We start from the raw sequence: 24,252 nt of genomic DNA, 5'->3' as shown, positions 1-24,252 counted from the left end.
CAAGTGGGTAACTATCTGGGCAGGGGTGGAAACTAATTAGATCCATATTCACATCATACACCATATAAAATAAAAATGGATCAAAGATATAAATGTAAAAAATAAAACCACAAGAGTACTAGAAGAAAACATGGGGAAATTCCTTTATAACCTTGGAATGACAAAATCCAGATGCCTCTAACAAATTTGATAAATTCAGCTATGTAAAAATTTTAAATCCTGCGTGACAAAAATCACCTAAAGCAAAGTCAAAAGACATTAAACTAAGTGAAATAAGCTATATACAAAGGACAAATATTGTATGGATTCCACTTACATGAGGTATCTAGAATAGGCAAACTTATAAAGACAGAAAATAGAGAACAGAAGTTACCAGGGGCTGAGGGAAGAGAGAAATGGGGAGCTATTTCTAAATAGGTGTAGAGTTTCTGTTTGAGATTATGAAAAAGGTCTGAAACGGGCAGTGATGTTGAACATCATTGTAAATATACTTAATGCCACTGACTGTACACTTTAAAATGGTTAAAAATGGTAAATCTTATTATATATATTTTATCACAATGTTTAAAAATGAGGACAATCAGATAAGCAAACAATTAAAAACACTAATGACAAATGAGGGTTGGGGACAAATGAGACAGGAACATTTGCACCTCATATCTCAAAAGAGTTTAACAACCCTAATACATAAAGAAAGAATGGTAAGAAAAAAAACGATAATCCAATTTTTTTTAAATAGACAGTAAATATGTATAACAGTCCACAGAAGAGAAATACAATTTCTCTCTAATCATACAAAAGGATGCTCAAGCCACATTCATCACAGACATGCAAATAAAACTATACTGAAATATATCCTTCACCTATCAGATTGGAAAAAAAATTTATGACAAGGCTATAAAAAATCCCCCTCATGGAACCCTCCTATGCTGTTGGTGAGGAGAATGTAAACTGTTTGCAGCCACTATGGAAAACAGTGTGGAGGTTCCTTAAAAAACTAAAAATAGAAGGGACTTCCCTGGCAGTGCGTGGATAAGTCTCCACACTCCCAATGCAGGGGGCCCAGGTTCGATCCCTGGTCAGGGAACTAGATCCCCATGCATGCCGCCGCACTAAGAGTTCACATGCCACAACTAAGGAGCCGGCAAGCTGCAACTAAGGAGCCCTCATGCTGCCTCCTGCAACTAAGACCCGGTGCAACCAAATAAATAATAAATATTTTTTAAAAAAAACTAAAAATAGCGCTACCATATGATCCAGCAATCCCACTCCTAAGCATATATCTGAAGAAAACTCTAATTCAAAAAGATACATTGCACCCCAATATTCACAGCAGCACTATTTACAATAGCCAAGACATGGAAGCAACCTAAATGTCCATCGACAGATGAAGGATAAAGAAGATATGGTATATGTATACAATGGAATATTACTAGCCATAAAAAAGAAATGAAATATGCCATTTGCAGCAAACATGGATGGACCTAGAGATTATCATACTAAGTGAAGTAAGTACAGACAAAGACAAATATATGATATCACTTATTTGTGGAATCTAAAAAATGATACAAATGAATTTATTGCAAAACAGAAGAAACAGACTCACAGACATAGAAAACAACTTATGTTACAAAGGGAGAAAGGGGGGTGGGGAAGGGGTAAATTAGAGTTTGGGATTAGCAGAAACAAATCTACTATGTAAAATAGATAGACAACAAGGTCCTACTGTATAGGCACACAGAACTATATTCAGTATCCTGTTAATAAACCATAATGGAAAGAATTTGAGTGTGTGTACACACACACAAACACACACACACACGCATATATATATGTAAACTGAATCACCTTGCTGTACACCAAGAAACCACAACATGTAAATCACTATACTCTACTTCCAATAAAAAATAAGAACAAAATAAAAAAAATAAATAAATCACCCTCACACTGTGCTGGTAGGAATATAAAGTGTCTATAATCCACTACTGAAAGCAGTTTAGCAGGATCTAGAACAATACAAATCCATGCAGCTTTCACCAAACAATCCCACTTCTGGGAATTTATCCTATAGATAAGCTAAGCACATGTGGAAAATATTATATGTACAAAGCTATGCAGCATTTGTTTGTAATAGTAAAAAAATAGAAACAATCCAAATATCCATCAATAAGAAATCAATAAATTATGGAACCACAATACAATGGAAAAATAAACACTGTAAATAATGAGAAGAACCTCTCTATTCAGATACCACAAAGAGCTCTCAAGAATAGAGTGAAGAGAATAAAGCACGTTCAGAACAGCGTAAATACTATGCTTCATGCCTAAAAGGGAAAAAGACTATGTATTATATTGTATAAAGAAACTCTGGAAGATATACAAGAAACTAAAAAAAAATAGTTTACTAGTGGGAGGCAAGCGAGTGGAGTGAGGGGGCAACTGGAGCAGAGGGGATAGAATGGAAACAAGATAACCCTCCTATACTGTTTCCATTATTTTGATTTGAGCTATGTGAATGCATTTCTTATTAAAAATTATTTTAGTAACTTGATAGTACTAAACTCAAGGGTATTTGTATTGGTCAAAACTCAAATGATACAATGTATATTTCATTACATGTATGTCTTCTATCTCAAAAGGAAAAAAAAAACCCTAAATACTTATCTCTAGTTAATTATATGCGCGCTGACAGTATTTAGGAGGAAGTTGTACTGATGTCTGTAACTTATTTTGAAATGCATTAAAAAAAGGTGGATCGGGGCTTACCCGGTGGCGCAGTGGTTGAGCATCTGCCTACCAATGCAGGGAACACGGGTTCGAGCCCTGGTCTGGGAAGATCCCACATGCCGCGGAGCAACTAGGCCCGTGAGCCACAATTACTGAGCCTGCGCGTCTGGAGCCTGTGCTCCGCAACAAGAGAGGCCGCGATAATGCGAGGCCCGCGCACCGCGATGAAGAGTGGCCCCCATTTGCCGCAACTAGAGAAAGCCCTCGCACAGAAACGAAGACCCAACACAGTCATAAATAAATAAATTAAATAAATAAATAAACCCAAAAAAAAAAAAAAAAAAAAGGTGGATCAGTGCATGGATAGAGGGATGGATAAATAGATGATAAAGCAAGTACAAAAATATTAATTGTAGACTCTAGGTCGTAGGAATAGAGATGTTCAGTATAAAATTCTTTCAACTTTTCCATATGTTTGAAATTTCATAATAAAATGTTGAAAAAATATTTATTAAAAGTTTAAAATAGAGAACTCATAAATCAATAAATAGACAAATCAATAGAAAACTGAGCAAAGACACAAACAGGTATTTAATAGAAGACACAAATGTTCCATAAACATATGAAAAGTTATTCAACCCTACTTGTAATCAGGGAACTACAAATTAAAACCACCTTGAGATACCATTTCCCAAAGGCATCAGATTGGCAAAAATATTAATCAGTACCAAGTGTTGAAGAGGATACGGAAATACGCAAAACCCAAACATCCATTAACATTAGAATGGGTTATTAAATCATGAAGTATTCACACAATGAAATATACTATGAAGCAGTGAGGGTGAACAGACTACTAATACCATCATCTACAGGAAAGACTCTCAAAATACACTTTAAGTAAATGATGCAAGCATTAAAGAATACAATCACTGTGACTCTGTTTATACTAAGTTTAAAAACAGACTAAACTAAACAATATAATATATACCACCCCAATATACCACCTCAATCCAAGCCACCATCCTCTATCTCTCATATGGATAATTGCAACAGTCCTCCTCCTGATTTCCCCGTTTCTGCCTTCTAACACACAGCCAAAGCGATCATTTTAAAATGTAAGTTAGGGTTAAGTTGTCCTTCACTCAAAACCCACCTGAGCTCCCCATCTCCCTCAGAGTAAAGCCAAGAATCCATACACCAGCCCACTTGGCCCTGCCTGGTCCAGCTCCACTACCTCTCCTATCACTCTCCCTCGTTCAAGCCACAATGAACCCCTTGCCATTCCTCAAGTTGTCCAAGCCCTCAAATCTCCATGTCAAGAGCTCAAATGTCACCACATTAGAGAGGCTCACTGGGACTACCCTATATAAAGTAGAAAAATCCCACCCCTCACAACCCAGCACTCCCCTTCCACCTTGCCTTATCATTCTCCATGCAATCACCATCTAATTGACCATATGTCTTATTTATTGTCTGTCTTCACTCACTAGAATAAAACCTCCATGTGGGAAGACCTTTTACCTGTTTTGCTTCCTACTATATCCTCAACACCTAAAAGAAGCCTAAGTAAGGCTTTAATAATATTTGATGAATGAACAACCTTTTACAAAACTGCTTTTTAAACAATAAGCATTTATTGTAACATTAAAAAGTATTTTGATTTATAAGATCACAAATTGTGTTTTCCCATAAGCAGTCATGAAAAGGTAAATTAAATATTACTAGATAAAATGTCAAGCACATGTATGCTTCCCACTGAATGTAAACCATTTGTTTCCAAAGGGAAGCAAAGAAATAGCTAAGAATCCAATGTGTAAGAAATTAAAAACTGATTTTAAAGAAGTCAAGGAAAACAAAGTATGTCAGAGTTTTACAAAGCAAAATCGAAATAAAGCTATCATTTGAATCCCATACCTCCAACTAAGTAAATGTATTCTTGCTGTAAGACTAAAAGCTAACGTAGAAAGCATTTCCTAACTCAGCAAAACAAGCATTTATTACTTGCCAAGCCAACAGGGAAACAGGAAGGACAAAGAGGGCAGGCTAGAAGGCATCTCAAGGATCACTTAGTATTAGCTCCTTCATTTTTACAAAAAAAGAAACTGAGGACCTGAAATGACCTTTTGAGTTTTGGGGAACTCAAAAGTGTTATGTGTCAAAATCAACAATAATGAAATAACACTGGAAGCAAAAAAACCATTTTGTTCAGTTGTGATCCTTGCTATAGTAAAATTCAGCTTTTAAAGAATTAAAGACAAAATACATCTCCATGGAAACAATATTCCCAAGTATACATGTCAGGCTGAGAATCATGTTCTTCTATGCAGGGTTTCATATCCTAAGTACACACAGGATGTGGGGTGAGGAGGTACTGACAGGGCAGAGCTTTATAATCAGACAAGTCTGGATTGGAATTCTGGCTCTACCAGAATCAACCAGGATCTTACTTGATCCTTGTCAGTCTTATCTCTATCTAAGCCCCAGTTTTTCATCAGCAAAATGGGGATAATTAAGACCTACCTTATAAGTTTGTCAAGAATGTAGAAACTAATTAAGAATTAATGTCCAATCTAATTAAGAGATTCATAATTTGTGGCTACTGAATGCAGACTTTCAATGCTCAATAAGAATCACCACCTCTGATTGCCTCTGTTAGTTCCATGACTACCAATAGACTAGCTTATAATTGGAATTCTACTAAGAGCAGGGAGAAGGTGATGTTGATGCTGCTATCAATAGGAATTTATCAATTAGTTGACAGCAGCCATTAGGTGCTACTTGTTTGGGGTAAAATAAAAGGTTGCTTAAGATTATTTTTAAGATGTAGAAGTTGAGTGATCTGTTTCTGACTACAGAGTCATGAAGCCTGATCAATTACGCCATTCTCCAAACTGGAAGGGATATTGTAGGGCATCCAGCAAGAATCCTCTCCACAGTATATTAGATTATATTAAATGACCAACTTCTGCTTAAAGGCTTCTAGTTTAAACCAGGCTCTCACTCAAACAGGTAGCAGTTTATTACATTTTCTGACCCTTGTAATTATCAGAAAGGGTTTTTTTTTCACCCACTTAGAAGGGACACGTAATGAAAAAGTGAACAATAATGAATAAATGCTACCCCACACTCACATACTTTTAGAAATGCAAATCTTTAAATATTGTTTTTATTTGGGGGTAAGGAAGGATAGTCTATGTAATAACAATTCCATAATATAAAAGTCAAGTTCCAAAAATGCATCTTGAAGCTTATATTTACATCCTCATAACGAAATATGTCTTAGAAGCTCTGCCTTCATAATATTTAAAACACAAAGAAAACATACCTGGGATGATATCATTGATATGCAAGAGAATTGTACTTTCAACACTTGCAAAACTACAAAGCTGTACTCCATCAAATCTTCCATCCCAGTTGCCAATAGGATTATCCTAGAAATTAAATAATAGAATAAACTTTAAAACCCTCCTCAACAAAACGTAAATATGAAGGTCTGTATTTTCCATAAAAGGATCCTCCAACAAATGAGATCCAAGAACAATCAAGCCATAGTAAACACATGGATGAGCAAGGGATCAAAAGCATTTGTCATATTTCACTGGACAATACTTATCTATACAATAACAATCCATCTACATAGGTAGATGTATTAATCATAGACTGTTTCAGCCAGAAATCTGCCCCTAATTAACCCTAGCTTGCTCTAGTCACTTCACATTCCCTGAGCACTTAAATATTCAATTTGAATTCCTGTGTGCCTTTCTGTAGACAGAAAGTCTATTTTTTTAATTGTTCTTTTGTCATTTTATGGGTATGCAAGAATTCCCTCCAAAATGGAGATCTTTATATTAATTATAAAAATGTACTCCACGAACAGCACTGTACAAGTGCTGTGCACGGAGCCAGATTAAGAGACGGCCCAGTCAGACAACTGCCCTGAGCACCAATATGGACAGCATGCGAAATGTCATCAGAAATAGGAGATGAACACTATTGCATTTGCCAGAACTTTCCTTTCAAGGAGTGCACTAGAGGGGTTTGGAATGAATGCTTGCACAAGCCAACTGGAAGACAGACAGAGGCAGGGGGAGAAGCTGGCGGTGCAATCACTAGGCAGCCTGCCCCAAGTAAACAAGATGCTTCCTAGACTGCCATCTAAGGGGCGACAGGCCTAAATGGCTTTTACCAAGTTCAAGGTCCAAATGACCTAAATCAAGAGGAAACTAACCCCAATGACCAGTGGCCCTCTTTCTCCAACCTTCCCTCCACTCAGCCCACAATCTCTTCTCTAAACAAGTTCTGAATATTTAAAGAATAATGGTTTAAAGATGTGCTTTATTTCTAGCTATCCCGAGGGACCCACATGTTCTACGCTGGCTCTAACTTCTCACATGGTAAATGTTCAGTAAGTGTTTGTCTAAACAACATAGTAACGTTTGTCTAACTAATGGGTATCAAATAGAATTTCCTAGAATTTCCAAGCACAGCGTAAGAGAAACTTACGCTAGAACATTCATATCCTACTAAAAAGTGTACCTGAATTGATAAAAATAATCACTAAAAACACCGTGAGTACAAGTCTATTACATCCTCTCCCAACTCTTTCTAGTATTTAATAATTCCGCACGAATTTCCTTCATTATACCTAACAAATTCTTGTCCAAATTTTCAATCTATGAGAAAAATGTTCTCAAGACTTTTTCTCCTCCTTCTCTTAATCCCACAGGTATCGTCCAATTTGCCATATTGGGATGTAACCATTATTAACAAATATGACTGTAAGGTAACATTAAAAATAAGTGACACAAACAAAAGGACAAATACTGTATGATTCCACTTAATGAAGCACCTAGAATGAGCAAATTCACAGAGACAGAGAGAATTCTGGTTACCAGCAGAATACTGGCTGAAAGGAGTGAGTAATAGGGAGTTACTGTTTAATAGGTACAGAGTTTCAGTTTGGGCTGGAGATGAATAGGGGTGATGGGTGCACAAAAATGTGAATGTACTCAATGTCACTTTAAGGTGGTTAAATTGGTAAATTTTATGTCACATATATTTTACCACAGTAAAAAAAAAAACCTCTTTTGAGTGAATTACATCCTAAGAAGACACTCTAATTGTCTTTTCCTCTAAAGCAATGTGCCTTTCCTCTATTCAGGTATTGATATTTTCCAGGAATGACTTTTACACACTATTCATTAAAATCAGATCAGCCAATTAAATTCAGTAAAATATTACAAAAAGAGAAACACAGATTACAGAAAAAAAAAAACCCTTTTCAAAATAAAGAAAAATAAGACATCATGCAATATATTTCAGTGGGGTTTTTTTCTGTTTATTGGTCAGCTATTATAGAGCAAATTTAAAGACTGAAAACATTATTCTAGTTTATTCAAACAGGAAAAATGAGTAAGTGTAAATCTATAGCTAAACTCCTGTCCCCTATCAATGTTCCTTTACCAAAGACAAATTAGAAAGTGTTCTTTAAATTACTACAAATTAGTCCATTTTAGATATTCAAAGTGTTTAATTTGTACCTAAATTGGTCATAAAACTAATAGATATATTCACAAAGATAACATAATTCAAAAGTTTCTTACCATGTCCACACCTACAAAATATCCTAAGCTTTCTTTGCCTGGCAAAACATCACAGAATATAACTGTTCCAGATTCTATAGTTTCTCCAAGCTTCAAAGAAACTCTGGAGTTTATTTCCAGAGGGGGAAGTTCAACTTGCAGTGTGTCCACTGGACCTGCATAATCACTTTCCAATCCAGTGTCATCATCGTCTATGAGTTCTAGCTTGTCCAATGCAACAAATACTCCACAATCTTCATCACACTGAAAAAGCTGTTTCCCTTGATATATCCCATCAGTGAAACCTTGGCCACGACCTTCTTCCTAGTTTTTAAATGAGAGAAAAAAAAAAATTGACTGATAGAGAAAGATGATCCCTAAGGAAAAAGATCCACTCTGGGGACTTCAGAGAAATCACTGAACAAATTCTAAATGACACATATAAGAAATATAATTATTAGAAGTTGATATTGAATTTAGGGTGTTTAAAAAATAAGGAAGAAACTGTATCTGATGTTGAAATAAAATTACTTGATAATTTCAAATCATAACTCTACTGTGAGAGAGCTTGGGCTAGATTCTACATTGTGATTTTAACAAAAATTTTGTCATAAAAAGAAAAATTTCCTTTAATATGACAGTAATGCTAGCTCCATTTATTGAGCACTTACTGTGTGCCAGCCACTGTGCTAAATCCTGAATCAATATATCACAAAAACACTGCAAGTTGTGTATTAATATTACTATTTTACAGATGAGGAAGCAGATTTAGAGAAGTGGCTTGCTTAAATAACCTGGTAACCCAGCTAGTAAATGGCATAGCTAGGATTCAAATCTCCAATTGTTTTACAATTGCTGCTTTAAAAAATTAAATCAAAAAGCAAATAAGGCATGAAATTCTATTTGCAATAATGTCAAAATATAACGGACATTTAAGTTCTTGAGAATTAATATTAATTTTGGAAACATTATCACAGAGTTCTTGGTTCTCTTCTCAGTAAAAACAAATTCCAAGATGATTTTCACATATATTACCAGGGACAACTAAAAGCAAGTCAAAACTGCTGCAACTTATATAACCAAAATTCACTACTTAATAGTACACTTTAAGAAAAACTGAGAAACCTACAGATGATAATATCACAGGATAATTAACAATTTTAAGTAATGAATTCGTTTACAATTGATAGAGTTCATTTTTAACATTCAATGTTAAAATTTCTAAGATACGAAAGTCTTCAATAATTACATCATCTACTTGCATTTCCTACTATAGTAGGTAGTTTTTAAAAGTTTTCAATGCAGCATCTTCGCATTATCTCAGTTTACCATTAGAAAGTAAATCCTAAGGATTATGAATATTAAAAATTACAGAAGATTTCGGGGAAAACTTATTTTGTATTTAAAAGGGGAAAAAACACGAGTGCACACACAGACACAGACACACATAAACACAGCCCACTAAAATGGCTTATCAAACTTACCAGTAATTCTACTCCAAAGAATATTCCCGATACTGTCCTCTCTGCTAATAAGGGTCCTCTGAAGCGTACAACTCCAGGAAATTTTTCTTCCCCAGATCTCAGCTGGACTTTCACAGGGCAGCCCACATCTATTTGGAGGCCTTTACTTAGTCTGTTTCTGTTTTTAAACAGGCTGAACCTCTCTTCACAATTGGTAATTGCCAAAAGTAACTCTGTGAATTTTTCATTTATATCTACAACATCCTTTTCATCAACAAACAGAACTGCATGTGGTTGCTCTAAAATTTTTAATCCAATCTGATTTTTCTTGCCTTTTGTAGAAGGAATCCTTGAATGCCCCACAGAACGGTCTTGGATATACTGTCCTATACTCCCCTTTGGTACTTTAAGGAGTTTTTGTGTTTGTTTGTCTGTAACACTGCATTCTTGAAGAAGCAAATAAAAAATCCGCTCTTCCCAGTAGGGTGAAGTAACTTTTTCTTGGCTCCATAAGCCCGAACTCATTGTGATATCAACTCCAAAACATTAACTCAAAAAAAGGGAACTACTAAGAGTGTAGTAAAACCGCAAAAGATAAATTCACTGGCAGTCCCAAACCATGTTTTTAGCAATTTGGTGTCCATGCTGTAAAAAGACAGCAAATCAAAATGCCTGGAGGACAAGCAAAAAGAAACTTTACACTTCACTCTATGTGAACTAAAATTAAGGTCAAAGACTTTTTAAATTCTTCATTGGACTAGTAAAAAACACACACTAATGACATACTTCCAAAAATATCTTAAAAGGTTAAAAGATATACTATATTACTTGTTTCTACTGTAATCTTGCATATTTAATTAAGGAGATTCAACTGTAAATTATCTCCAAAGACAATACAATAATGTTTGTTTCCAAGGCACTGAAATTTATGAATTCAAATTTTAGTAAAAGATAACCTTATATACATATTCTGACATTTTCAAACTTTCAGAAGTAGAAGTTTTAATAGATCCTGCCTAACTTAAATGGATAAGCTGTTATATTTGGGCAACACACACAAATCAAAAAGGCTATTTATATATATATATCTGTACAGGTAGTTTAAGTAAAAAGTTACCCATCACAATTATTATATTGAACATTTTTATCAATAAAAATACCATAAATCACATTCTGAAACTTCAACCACAATTCATTTATCTGTGTACCATAGTTCGATAATGGAACATTATATCTAACTCAGTTTCATTTACATAATCTTGTACATTTTGTCCTTAGGCAAATGTTAATAGTATTAATCATAGCTATCATTTAATTTCTCTCAATCATAAATATCAGATATTATAAATCTGCTTATATTAAAGATATCTTAAAAATCAATTTTGTAGCCATCAAAACTTGGACTACATAAGGAAGAAATATAACTGCAGTACAGCATCAAATATAAAATGTTTTTATACCACAAGTTTAACTATGTATACTAGAAAGGAATACATGAAAGATTGTTTCAGTTTCAATTTTTCATTAAAAATTTTTATAAGAATACTAATCTTTTGCAATTAAAATAGCCTTCTCAACCCTACTTGAATCACTGGTTTAAAACTACACAATTTCATCAATTCAAGTAAAGACTTTAATTCATTATGTTAATTAATTATCTTACTGAAAACAATAGTTCTTAGGTATTCTCTGTCACATGCATGTGGCTATTTGGTTTCTGAATACGGTATTTATTCCATCCTTCTCTGAGGTAGCCATATCCATTTCCATTATTCTGGGTAATAGCAGCAGATGATAGCACTATCATATTTATCTATTTTATTCTTGGAATTAAAAAATAAATACTCCTAAAACTTAAGAGCCAAATTTTAAGTTTAACCATTTAACTTAATGATTAAATGTGTAATCTGGCAAATCTACACACGGAATAACGTTTCTTTTAGAACGCACTGGTAGATAGTGAGGTTCTCTATAATGGTAAAGTTTTTAAAAGTCTGTCCCTCTACAAGCCAGAATGAGACATGAAGATTAACCAAGACAGGGTAAAAGGGCTTGGCACCTCCTCAAGTCAACATTATCGAAATATATGCACAACAAACATATGCACAATATTTAGTGAGGGCAGGCAGCATAAAGTGGTTCTCTCTCTTTTTTTTTTTTCTTTTTTTATAATGTGTTTGTCTTAATTCCACTTGAGGGCACTGTCTCTTCAGCAGGAACAGGATCAATTTCTGTTTGCTACTTATATAAGACACCTGTGGAAACCCCGTATAAACAAAACCCCTTAGGAAGTCGACCCAAACCGTAATTTGGCTCTATTCCTTAAAAGTCCTCAAATGAAGTATTTGTTATTGCTGACTAAAATTCTTTTTAAATGTCAGCATTTTTCAACAAGGAAATAGCCTCATTTTTATCTTAATCACTGAATTATCAACATGAATATAAATTATTATGTGTGACCCTCAATATGCAACGGTGTTCGTTACTTTGTTATGAGGCTTTACATCATGCTTTCTGAGTTCTTCACCTGCCTTCTGTAGATTTACAGTCTATGGTTTTCCCCTGCCATCAGCCATTTTCTGTGGTTTCCTGCAACATGCATTTGACTTCTTTTACAGCCTTGCTGCTTTCCAAATTATTGCTTCTAATCAGTTCTGAGAAGCCAGGTGACGAAATATGGTTGTGTGTTTAAAAAAAACAAACAAAACAATAACAGAAAGAGGAATGCATAAATTCTGAACGGCTCTTTTAGGAGTAAAGTGCATAGGCTTTATTGCACAGACATTATTTCGGTTGTTCCCACAAGGATGAGACGGTCAAAAAGCAACTCCTAAAAAAGTGAAGTTGTTTTGTTCTCTTTATAATATATTTAAATATTTTTGGCCAAAAATTGTTTTTAAAGTATGGCAATTCTATTTTGAAATGAAATCTTTTAAGTTCCTACAAATTATATCTTCAAATATTAAAATTAAGAAATTCCTTGAATCTTAATTAGTATATGCCAACAACTTCTGCTCTATTGATGCTCTAGCTTAACAATCCATGTCATGATTTAAAATAAAAACCACCAGTGCTAATGGAATATTACCAAGACAAAACTAAATCACTATATGGAAGGCATTAGGACACCCTACTTTAAATGAATTTGATTACAAGATTGTTTTTTTGCAAATCATTTAAGAGACAGTCCACAGTAAAATATAACTACTTTGGTTTATAAAAAGGTTGAAGGCGATTTAATAATAGTTAATAAGAACTGTATTTTAAAGTTAACTACACAAGGAGTAGTAACTTTTTTCTGACTTGCATTAGCACAAGTCAGAGTGAGCTTAACTCATTAACAGGATGGGTCATGTTAGACAACTAGAATAGCCAAAACAAAAGTTATAAAATATTTAAAAAGCATTATCCAAAAAGTAAAAAGGATGTGGTTTTTCCTCTTTGAAAAAGAATACATGAAGAAAGAATAGGTTTGGAATTATCATATTAAAAATTGATGCTCCTCATTGCAACTGACAGAGAAAGTTGAACAGGGAACTTTATGGCTCTATTACAGGTATATAAGACAAATTTAATGATCATTAATATCTCAACTTACTGGCATTACAGCAGAATATGCTAATACAGACTTTCCTCCCTGTAGAAATGAATATGATGCCCACATTCTTCTTTCACTGGGATATGCACAACACTTAAATTAAGTCTTAAAGAACCCCAAGCAGTAAAAACTGACTCAAGACCACATGGGAAAGACTTAAATCACATTGTCAGTGAGTTCTTTATCAATCAAGGTTTGTTAGTTTAGTATTTTTATGGACTCAGCACAGTGTTAGACACTGAAAAATACAGAAGATTTAAGACTGATGGCTGCCATCATTTGTGTTCTTTTATTACTTTCCAGGTCTAATTGTTTAAAAATTGCCTCTAACAATATACTGTACTTCACTTTGAGTGTAAATGTATCCAAACGATTCATCTAAAATACCATCGTACTTACTTCAGGCCGAAAAACTGAGTAATTATGAATATCCTGATAAATACTATAAGTACTGAATGAAGATTATCAAAGAGTTGGAATACAATAATATTTTTAACCCTAAAATCATACTGAACAGGACTTTCTTTTGACAACATTTCGGATGAGGTTCAGGGTCACAGAGATTTGAAAATATATCTGGTTATCTAAGCTTGTTGATGGTCTGGATTCTGAGTAAAGGAGAATTTAATTGTACTACAATAAAGCCATTAAACCAAGATGAGGGTGGGAAGGCACAAATATCAGTTTCCTATCAAATGCAATGAAAAGATGATTGAGAAATAAGTTCATATGAAAATATTAAAGGTCCAAATTAGTTCTAAAAGATAATATATAGTACAGATGAAGAGCATTAGCTACATAAAAGTGACAATGGTTAACTTATCTAGAAGAAACAATGTCATTTTGATTCTCAAGTTATCAGGTTATTGTTCAAAGAACTTCACTAAAGAAAACAAAAACAGATGCAATTCAGTAACATTTTGCATCTCCTGAGATATCGTGACTTGTTCTAAGAACCACAGGGGGCTATGTATATCAGAATAAACATTACAACACTAAAAAATTGCCCATAATTATACATGGCAAACAGGTAGGGAGGTCAGTGTGCATACCCAAAAAAAAGAAGATACAAAGGACTTTTTCCAAATGCTTCTAGCTGGCTAGAATAATTACCATTTTAAGAAAGAATATTTCCCATTAAAAGAACAAGGTTGTATATTCCCAAACAGCAGAGATTCCAGAAAAGAGACCAGAAAAGAGTCCGTTTTCCTCATAGATTAATTTGTGACCCAAGTACACACATATTCAGTCCCTAAACAAGTGGGTTTTATGAGGTTTAGAAGAAAGTCTGGCTCCCACATCCGCATATGCACGTCCTCCGAAGAACCTGAAACACTCCTGTCCCACTGGAGTTAAACCTGGCCACTGCACTTCCAAACTGTGAACTCCCTAACTCCTTCATCTTTATATTTCCACTGCCCAAACAAGAGCCTGACAGTATGTTAGACAATCAGTACATAAGAAATGAATGAATGACTTGGTTAACTCAGGTGATAACAGTGAAAGCCAAACTTCCATTTCCTCATCCTAATCGTTTAAGTGATTAAAAGCTTCTTTTAGGTTAAAAGAAGAAAAAGAGAAAAGACTCAGGAGTTGAGAGTATTTAATGGTTTTTACCTAATTCCCTAAATAAATGCTAATTCTAATTCTCTGGCTCAATGAAGGAATGGTCAGTCTTTATACCACTTCATTGTTACACACATAAGAGGAAACAAATAAGGAATATTTCAAAATTACGAAAAGTTGCTCTGAGGTTCATTTGAAACTGGGTTCCCAGATCCTCACACCATGTCTGATGCCTATAAATTCTGCGCAACCAATGAAAATACCTTGACAAATTTAAGATCACAGTGTGAAAATCAGGAACAAAATACTAAAAGTTTGATGAATAGGATAATTTACTCCTGTCTTTCTTCTTGTGTTAAAGACTTCCTTGAACAAAATCACAGTTTAGGCATGCCAGATCACAAGAAATCATTCCTGCTGCATGTCTGTTGTTTTATATAACAAGTGCCCTGGTCTTATCAGCTCTTCACTAAAGTTACCCTCCAAAGGAAGGCTTCTTCGAAAGAGTACTGTAAAATTTTGTAGCAGAACATTAGAGAATATTCTAGGTGTTATCAACATTCACAGTACATGAACTTCAACAAGAATTTCCAGCAAATCATTTTCACCTAATATTGTGCTAGTTCAAATCCACCCACTACTCAGTAGGGAATAAGCAAGCTAAATTCTTAGACCATTCAATCTACTTGGGGCGTGAGGGGGTGTGCAGAAAACCAACGCTTGAATGAACACCCTCTCTCAAGGCCTGGATTTTTCTCCTGGAGCCAATGACTGCCAAAGGAGCAATCTTATTAAGATCCCTATTAGCCCGAAATCAAAAGCAAGGCAGGGAATGCTCCTTAGCTAAGCTAAGCTAAGCATACAACTTTCCATGGAACCTGGGGAGAGGAAGGGGGCAGGCATGATGGGGACTGAAAAGCTTGGTGGCTGGAAGGTGACAACCATCCTAAAACATGCAAATGCCATAGGGTGGAATAGAAAAGATGCCAAGTAAATGAATAACTGGGCAGCTGAGCCGGCTGAAAACCAAACTCAGGAACACCATCTTCCGTCAAGACTTCACGATTTCCCCAGAGATCTTTAATATGACAATAAAGAAAAAAAAAGAAAGAAAAGAATGAATACCTTGCTTCAATAGAGCGCACCTTTCAACTAAAGAACTCCGGGTTGTGTAAAACCATCCTCACCCTGGAAAGGGAGAACTGAAAGAAAAACACAACACGCCATTAACGAGGCCAGAACCCCGACTGCTCTTCCTGGACGGGAGCCACAAACACTCCAAAACCCAAGGCACCGATGTGAGTTATTACAGCCCAGGGCTCTCGATGCCAACCCGGGCTGTCGGGAGCCAGCCAGCGGACCGTGCCTCAGTTTCCCCATCTGTAAATGGGGGGCCCAAGGGGCAGACGGTTTCCTGCGCTGCTCCCACCCCCAAGTCCTCTCTTCTCCCGGGGTCCTGGCGGTGGTGACCACGCTCCCACGACTTGGGAGCCCTCTCAGGAAGGCCGGGGGGGCGGGGGTGTCGGTGGGGAAGCCCCGGGGAGTGGGGACGTCCAGGCTGACGTCAGCGGGCTCAGCACCCCGCGGGCCCGGCCGGCTAAGGGCCGGGGCAAGTAACGGGCCGGCGCCGAGGCCCGACGGCCGCCGCGGCAGCTCGAGGCGCCCAGAGGCCGGGGAGGGGCGCCCGAGGGACCGGGCCGCCAGTCGCTCGCCCGCTCGGCCGCCAGCTCATTCACTCACCTCGGGCGGCGGGACATCACCCCTTCCCCAGTCTCGCTAGCCCGCGTACCGGGCCGGCCCCGGCGCCCCACACCCACCGCCCTACTATTTACCTCCAACGCGCGAGCCCCAGTGCAGCCGAACCTGCTACCTGGGCCCGCCCCCACCTGCCCCGCCTCCGAACCGCCCAGGGAAGGAGGGAGGGAGAGGGATGGGCGGGGGCAACCGCGACGCTAACCAATCGCAGGCCGAGCTGCGTTCCTAACCACGCTCTGATTGGGCCGCCCTGTGACAGACCTTCTTCCAATGGCTGCCGGCCCGGAGCGGGCTGAAGGGACTTTCCGCTCTGTCAAGCTCGGTCGAGCCAAAGGGAAAGCGGAGGGGAGGGGAGGAGAACAGGAGATATGGGGGGCGGGGAGCTCTGGCTGATTGGACGAAAGATTGCGGGTGCCACGGCACCATTGGCTAACAACAGAGCCGGGGCGGGGCGCTGTGCTTCTCCCGGCTCCACCCGGGTCTTCGCTTTTGGCTTAGCTGTCAAAACTCCTGTAGACTGAGAGTTCGGAGCTGGGGTGGGGAGCAGCCTAAACGCAAGCTAGGAATAGGATTTCAGGATTCCACGAAAAAGCAAAGCTTTAGAATAAGACCTAAGTTTGAATCCTTTGCGCTTTCAATTAGTAGCCGCGTGACATGGGGAACTCAATCACTCTGAGCCTCAATTTCCCCATCTGTAAAATGGAGATAATCGGATCGCCCGTGTTACAGAATTGTTGTGAAAAATCGTATGTAAAGTCCTGACACACAGCAAGAGCTCAGTAATGTTAAGTCTTTTCCTCTTCCTCAGATTCTGTGTGGGACCCCTGCTGTTTCTGAACCTCCGTTGCCACCTATCCCAGTTTGGAGGGAGGTCTCCCTAGGGTGATGGAGAAAGGATTTCCACACAAGTCCTCCCACAGCTCTGCACCCCTGGCCACCAGCCAGGACTTGGGGTGTAGTTAAGGATCTTTCTTTCAATTAGAAGGGAGATTTCTGATTCCCAAAAGTGCTCACAATATTTAAGGAAGTGCTTTTTATAATCAGTCCCAGAGCCTTGCAGCATGCCTTGCTGCACCGGATACTCCTGTTAATTAATTCCTTCTCCTTTGACATTTTAAGTACCAATTATAGGAGAAGGTGATTAATACTGAGGAAGGAAGACGTAGTGTGTGTGTGTGTGTGTGTGTTTAACCATGAGAGGGAAAATTTCCTCAGTGGAAAGTGACATTTCTGAAAATCTGGAGAATTTAAACCAATGAGTCCATAAAATAAGTCAGAGGAGTGATTACTAACATTACTGGTAAACAGGCCGCCCATCTCCTTTGCCATAAGAGCCCAGAATGAAATGAACATCTTTTGAAAACCTCAATCCCTTCTTGTCCCTCCTTAGTCCATCCTTAGCCATCTTCATGATCACACTGCAGGAGAAAGCAATAAAATGGGACTCAACAGGCCTAACTCTTAAGTGTGGCCTTAGGCAACACTGTTCCCTTCTAGATCTAGATTCTCCAAAAAAAGTCAATAGGACTCCGAAGTCACAGTCTGGCTGTCGGGAAGAAAAATTCAGCCTGAGGACTGTTTTTGCTTGACCCATACAGTGAGGAGGAGGAAGTGGGATAAGGGAGAAAGATTTTGAATCCTTTTAGACAGGGCAAGCACTCTCCCTTTCTCCAGTTTGCCACACTCCTCACCATTCCCTATTTTATCCTGCTGGAACTCTTCTCTCATTTACATTATCTGCTGGCTCCTGAAGGCATTTGAATTTGCCACCCCTGGCATAGAACCTCCTTGTGTCCTTTCTGATGATGGCATTTGGTGCTGATGAGCCCTAGGCTTCAGGAGGGCTTTCTTCCCTACCAGCGGTGGTCAGCCCTCCTGTCACAGGTTCCCTGAATCAGACAGTGTCAGGGCCCAAATTCATCCAACAGATATTCTTCCAAGCCAGACGGGATAAACAGGGCTTACCTCAATTACCATCTCCTATCAATTGGTAATGACCGCCTAGAACACTGTGTTGAAAACAATTCTAAAGCTGTATTCAGGCTCACAGGGAAGAGAGATGCCTGCCAGGGGATGAAATGGGAAACGGTGTCATGGTGCTTTTATTTGCAGTCCTTAGTAAGCTAGCCTTTCATTTTACAGATGGGAGATTAAGGTCCAGAGAGGGAAAACAGCTTGTCAACAGTCACCCAGGAGATGAGCTGGGACCCTGATTCTCCTAATTGCAAGCCAGGGCTCTTTCTACCTCTGTTTAAATGGATTCTCCAACTGAAATGCCCATCCTCTCTGCCTTCCAAATCCTCCTTCATTTAAGGCTCAGCCAGAGTCCACTCACTTCCCGGGGTCTTTGCCGATGGCTCCAGGCCCCACTGATCCCCTCTGTCTACCCACCACCCCGCAGCCCCTTCCACTCAGCCTGGCCCTGGCTTCACACGACCGGTGGTTCTGTTACTGCATGAGCAGCAGGAAACACGGCAGCGTATGAGAGAGATGCCGCCCTCGTCCTTTGGCAAGGAAGGCAGACCTTAAACGAATAATTACACCATCACTTAACTGGGGAGGTTAGCGGGAGCCTCAGAAGGACAGAACTGCTCTGAGCACACATCAAAGTAGCTGGGTACCCAGGGAAGGCCTATTTGAGGAAGTCATCTTTAAGATGAGGTAGGAAAGTTGACTGTCAGCCAGGGTGAGGGGAGCACCCCAGGCAAAGGGAACATGTTACATGACATATTGGAGGAACTGGAAGGGGCAGAGCACAGAAAGTGTGGGCGCAGAAGGGCCGGTCAGGCAGGGCCTGATGAGCAAGGACCAAGGGGTGGTCTATATCCCAAGAGCAGTGGGAGCCCTCTGAAGGGTGTTAAGCAGAGTAGTAACTGTAATTCTACACTACCTTGCATACTTCTCTTATGGCACATAGCAGGACCCCAACAGAAAGCCAGTGAACTGAATGGAGCTCTCTCTCCCAGGAGCTGGTCCCCTGCTGGGACCCATAGGTAGAGGCCTGTGACTTGGAGTGACACCCAGTCAGGTCTCAGCAAAACCTTCACAGCAGCACTGGTCATGCTTATTCATGAGACCCCACCCCATGCTCCCCAAATCGCTGCCACAGGCTACCCCTACTTCCAGCCTTGCCAAATTCAGTGTTAATTTTATACCCTGTTGCACAACCCAAGGTGAACTCCTGATATTCCACACTTCCACTCCCCCATCTCAGTAAATGGCAACTGCCAGTTTTTCATCCAGCCTCCCGTGGGTCCAGTCCTAGGAATGTGTGCATTCGTGAACTCTAAACCACGAGGCTAAATGGACCAGGCGTCCCCACAGACAAGGACACCATACCACTGCTTTCCCCATGATAGACCAGTGTGGTGTTTCAGTCAATGACTGAGTCGAGAGTCCTCCATGTCGGGGATGTGCTTCTCTCTTAGCAAGGGCAAACTCTAGACACAACTGAACATTCTGTCTGAGGGCTTGTACTCCAGTCACCTAAAAGCCCTTTTTGATCAGATAAAAGAAATTACTTTAATCAGCTTTAAACTAATCCAGCTGAACTATAAATCCATGTTCTCCTGTTTGAGCTATTTGCTGTTATCAATGACAAATGATTTCTGTGTGATTTAGAAAACATACACAGAGAGAAAAAGGGTTTCGTGCTCTCCATTGGGATCTTTGTGCTACATCTAGAATCTCATTTTGAGGCAGTAGATACATTAGGAAATGATCCCATGTCCCAGGAAGCCTTCCTCCCTAAGGAAGGAGACACTAGCAGTGTTGGAAGAAAAGTGACTCATATCAGAATCTACCCCAACTTCTATTTCTGCCCCATTTAAGTAGGTGGATTCTCCCTTCATTCAACAAATATTTGGGCACCTACTATGTGCCAGGCACCGTTCTAGATTCTGAGGATGCTGCAGTGAGCATAGCCCATGTTCTCATGGAGTTGACATTCTAGGGGAAGGAAGAAACAAGGGTGCATCAGGTGGTCATGCTGAGAAGAGAGGACTAAGCAGGGCAGGGGCGAAGAGGTGGTTGGGGACTGCTATTTTAGGTAGATTGTTCAGGGAACGGCTCCCTTGATGTGGTAGCATGCGAACAAAGGCCCGAAGGAAACTAAGAAGCCAGCCATGCCGCCGTCTAGGGAAGAGTGTCCCAGTAGGAGGAGACAGGCAAGTGAGAGGGTCTGGAAGCAGTGGTGTGCTTGGCGTTGCCAAGGAAGAGCCAAGAAGCCAGTGTGGCTGGAGTTCAGAGAATGGGGGTGTGAGTGACAAGGGTGAGGCCAGAGAAAGCACAGGGGTGGTCCAGGCCAGCAGCAGACCTTGTCTTTTAGCCGGCACCAGATGGGAAGTCCTGAGGTGTTTAAATCAGAGCCCTGGCTCATCTGACTTATGTTTTAATGGGCTCACTCAGAGGGACAAGGGCAAAAGCAGACAGACCAGTCAGTAATCAGGCAAGGGTGGGCCCCGAAGGAGCCCCTTGTTTCTTGGGGGGTGGGAGAGAGCAGGTGGGAGGAGGGGAATGTGGAACTGAAGATGTCAAGAAAGAAGGTCCAGATAAAGAAGAGATGCAGCCCTTCCTGAGAGGAAGGATTTTTCAGGTGATTGACGAGGGAGGGGTAGCGCTTAGGGGATTGGATTTGTGGATTTTTCTGGAAGTGATGATAGGTGGGATTAAATTTAGAGGAAAAAAAGGAAATCTTGGGGAATCCAAAGAGCTTGGATTGCCAGTCTGCACAGCTGCAGTCTCCCCCTATGTAATTCTCCAAGGGCAACTGCCCAGGCCGTTCCTCGATGTTGTTCATGACCTTGCTGCTCACTGGAACCTGCCACCCAGGGCCCGAGGCCCTGTGTCCCCTCCCGTAAGGCCTTGCCAGGGAGTGTGCCCCGAGCGCTGTGTGCTTCACGCACTGTGCTGCGCCAATCTCCCGAGTGGGGTAGGAGGCGTGAAGGTGTTGGTGCAATAATGAAATGATGCTGCATGTAGTCTCAACGCAGCCCGCTTGGAATGGGATTCCGCCTCCCACATTTCTGTGGGGTGTATTCATTTCAGCATCTGGGTTTGGCACTCTAGGTTTTGGGGAAAAAACACTCAGATTGACATTTTTTTTTCTTCTAAGATGATGGTGAATCTAATTAAAGTCTCAAGCTCTTTAAAAAATTCTTCTGCTCTGATACCTTTTTTTTCTGCGTGGAAGAATTAAATATTCTGAGCACAGATCTGGAATCTGCCTGCTCCCGGATAAGCCATTGGCCACCAGCACACATCTTTCAGGTAACCTCTCTGCTGGAAAATTTTAAGAGTCCTAATTCGCAAGTTACCTTCAGAGGCCTAGAACGCCTTTGGTGGACCTACCGCCTTTCGCAAGTTAGGAAACGTCCACTCTGAGCTCTGACGGTAATCACATGTCAAGATCTCAGTTCACCCTTACCTGGGCCCTCTTAAATTTTTTTTTTTAATAATTTATTATTTATTTATTTTTGGCTGTGTTGGGTCTTCGTTGTTGCGCACAGGCTTTCTCTAGTTGTTGCAAGCAGGGGCTACTCTTCGTTGCAGTGCGCAGGCTTCTCAGTGCGGTGGCTTCTCTTTCTTGCAGAATACGGACTCTAGGCGTGTGGGCTTCAGTAGTTGTGGCACGTGGGCTCAGAAGTTGTGGCTCGCAGGCTCTAGAGCGCAGGCTCAGTAGTTGTGGCATACAGGCTTAGTTGCTCCGCAGCACGTGGGATCCTCCCGGACCAGGTTTCGAACTCGTGTCCCCTGCTTTGGCAGGCGGATTCTTAACCACTGCGCCACCAGAGTAGTCCCAACTGGGCCCTCTTGAGCTCTTCGTTCTCCATAATCTCTCCCTGGGTTATATCATCCAGGCCCAAGGACCCCATTCCCCTTTTGATGCTGAGGACGCCCATGGTGTTATATCTGGTGGTGACCTCTCCCACGGGCTCCAGACCCACACCAGAACGTGGCGTCTCCATTTGATCTTTCTACTTAGATACCTCAAACTTGAAAATCCAAAACAGAAGTCTCTCCTGCTTCCAAACTTGTTTCCTACCCAGTTACTCAAGTCAAAAATCTAGCAGATACCTTGAGTCTTCACTTTCCCTCATCCTCTTATCCATTCCATTTGTAAACCTTTGGGAATTGACCTCTAGAATATATCTGGAATCCATCCTTTTCTCTCCATCTCCACTGATTATCCCCTGATGCTGCCCAGCTGCCTCTCCCCTGCAATGGCTCCTAGATGGTCTCTCTACTTCCTCTTCTCCCTCACCCTTACCTTTATGCATTCCAGTCACTTCTCCACCCCAGAACAAGAGAGATCTTCTTAAATGGTTGCACGCAGTGCTTAGAACTCTCCAATGGCCTGCCCTGATTCTTTCCCATGGCCAACTAGGCCTTCATGAACTGGCCCTACCTACCTCTGCAGACCCATGTGGTGGACTCTCCCCTTAGCTTGCCTCAAACACACTGTATTAGTTTCCTGTGGATGCTGTAACAATTATTGCAAACTTGGTGCCTTAAAATGACACAATTAATTCTCTTACGGTCCCCGAGGCCATAAGTCTAAAATGGGCTAGAACAAATGTAGCTGCAGGACTACACTCCTTCAGAGGTTCTAAGGGAAAATGTGTGTCCTTGCCCTTTCCAGCTTCTCGAGCTGCATTCCTTGGCCCATGAGGCCCCTTTCTCCACCTTCAAAGCCAGCAGAATAGCCTCTTACTTCAGTGGTCACCTTGCCTTCTTCTGTGTCAAGTCTCCCTTCGCCTCTCTCTTATAAAGACACTTGTGGTTGCATTTCGGGTCTACCCAGATAATCTAGGATAATATCCCTATCTCAAGATCCTTAACTTAATGACATCTTTAAGTCCCTTTTGCCATGTAAAGCAACACTTTCAGGTTCCGGGGATCAGGACCTGGCTATCTGAGGGGGGGTGGATTATTCAGCCTGCCACACCCACCAAGCTCTCTTCCATGACAGGGTCTTTGTACAGCTTGTTCCCTGTGACTGAAATGCCCCCCCAGATCCCCCTCCCTCTTTGCATGGCCAGTTCCTTCTCATCTGGGGGCCTGTCACCTTACCTGTCACCTCCTCGCAGAACCTGTCTCTGAACAACCTCCAATCCAAAGGTTTCCCTCTATCTTGAAACTTTATTTTCTTCCTAGCACTTGCCACAGTGGACCTTATTTTATATATTTTCCAGTTTACTTGTTTTCCGCCTGCTTCTCCCTCTCCCCTCCCCATCAGTGCCTTGATGACAGGGCTGGTGTCTGTTGTGTTCAGATGAATTTGCAATCCAAGATGGTGCCATGCAAACAGGCTGCTCTGTCTACTCCTCTGAGAAAGCAGGCCCCCCTCCATCTTCCTCCTGATCTTCTCTATTTGAAAGAATGGTCTGGACAGAACCTGATGCCACCAACAAAGAGAACCCACCCCTATGTTCAAAGCATCATAGTTTTTAATAGCCAAAATATGGAAACAACCTAAATGTCCGTTGACAGATGAAAGGATAAAGAAGATACAGTATATATATATATATACACACACACACACACACACATATATATGCAA

The 24,252-nt window shown here is 40.2% G+C and overlaps 1 protein-coding gene across 12 annotated transcripts in view; it reads right to left on the bottom strand.

Annotated features, from left to right (window-relative positions):
* CYLD (CYLD lysine 63 deubiquitinase) overlaps positions 1-16,823 on the bottom strand; it is a 55,309-nt gene extending 38,486 nt beyond the window's left edge. For 3 of the 12 annotated variants that reach the window (XM_036833315.1, XM_036833320.1, XM_036833323.1), the window contains exons 1-5: positions 16,677-16,762; positions 16,062-16,138; positions 9,794-10,444; positions 8,331-8,633; positions 6,053-6,158 (exon numbers count right to left, since the gene is read on the bottom strand). In XM_036833315.1, coding sequence (XP_036689210.1) covers positions 6,053-6,158; positions 8,331-8,633; positions 9,794-10,297 — 913 coding nt within the window. In that variant the 5' untranslated portion in view covers positions 10,298-10,444; positions 16,062-16,138; positions 16,677-16,762. The other 9 variants (XM_036833319.1, XM_036833322.1, XM_036833316.1 and 6 more) reach the window with 8 other exon arrangements.
* Between the last annotated feature and the right edge of the window lie 7,429 nt (positions 16,824-24,252).

The sequence above is a fragment of the Balaenoptera musculus genome, chromosome 19 (assembly GCF_009873245.2).
Source record: "Balaenoptera musculus isolate JJ_BM4_2016_0621 chromosome 19, mBalMus1.pri.v3, whole genome shotgun sequence".
NCBI lineage: Eukaryota > Metazoa > Chordata > Mammalia > Artiodactyla > Balaenopteridae > Balaenoptera > Balaenoptera musculus.
Note: the sequence above shows the minus strand (reverse complement) of the source record. Positions and strands in the feature narration are given on the sequence as shown.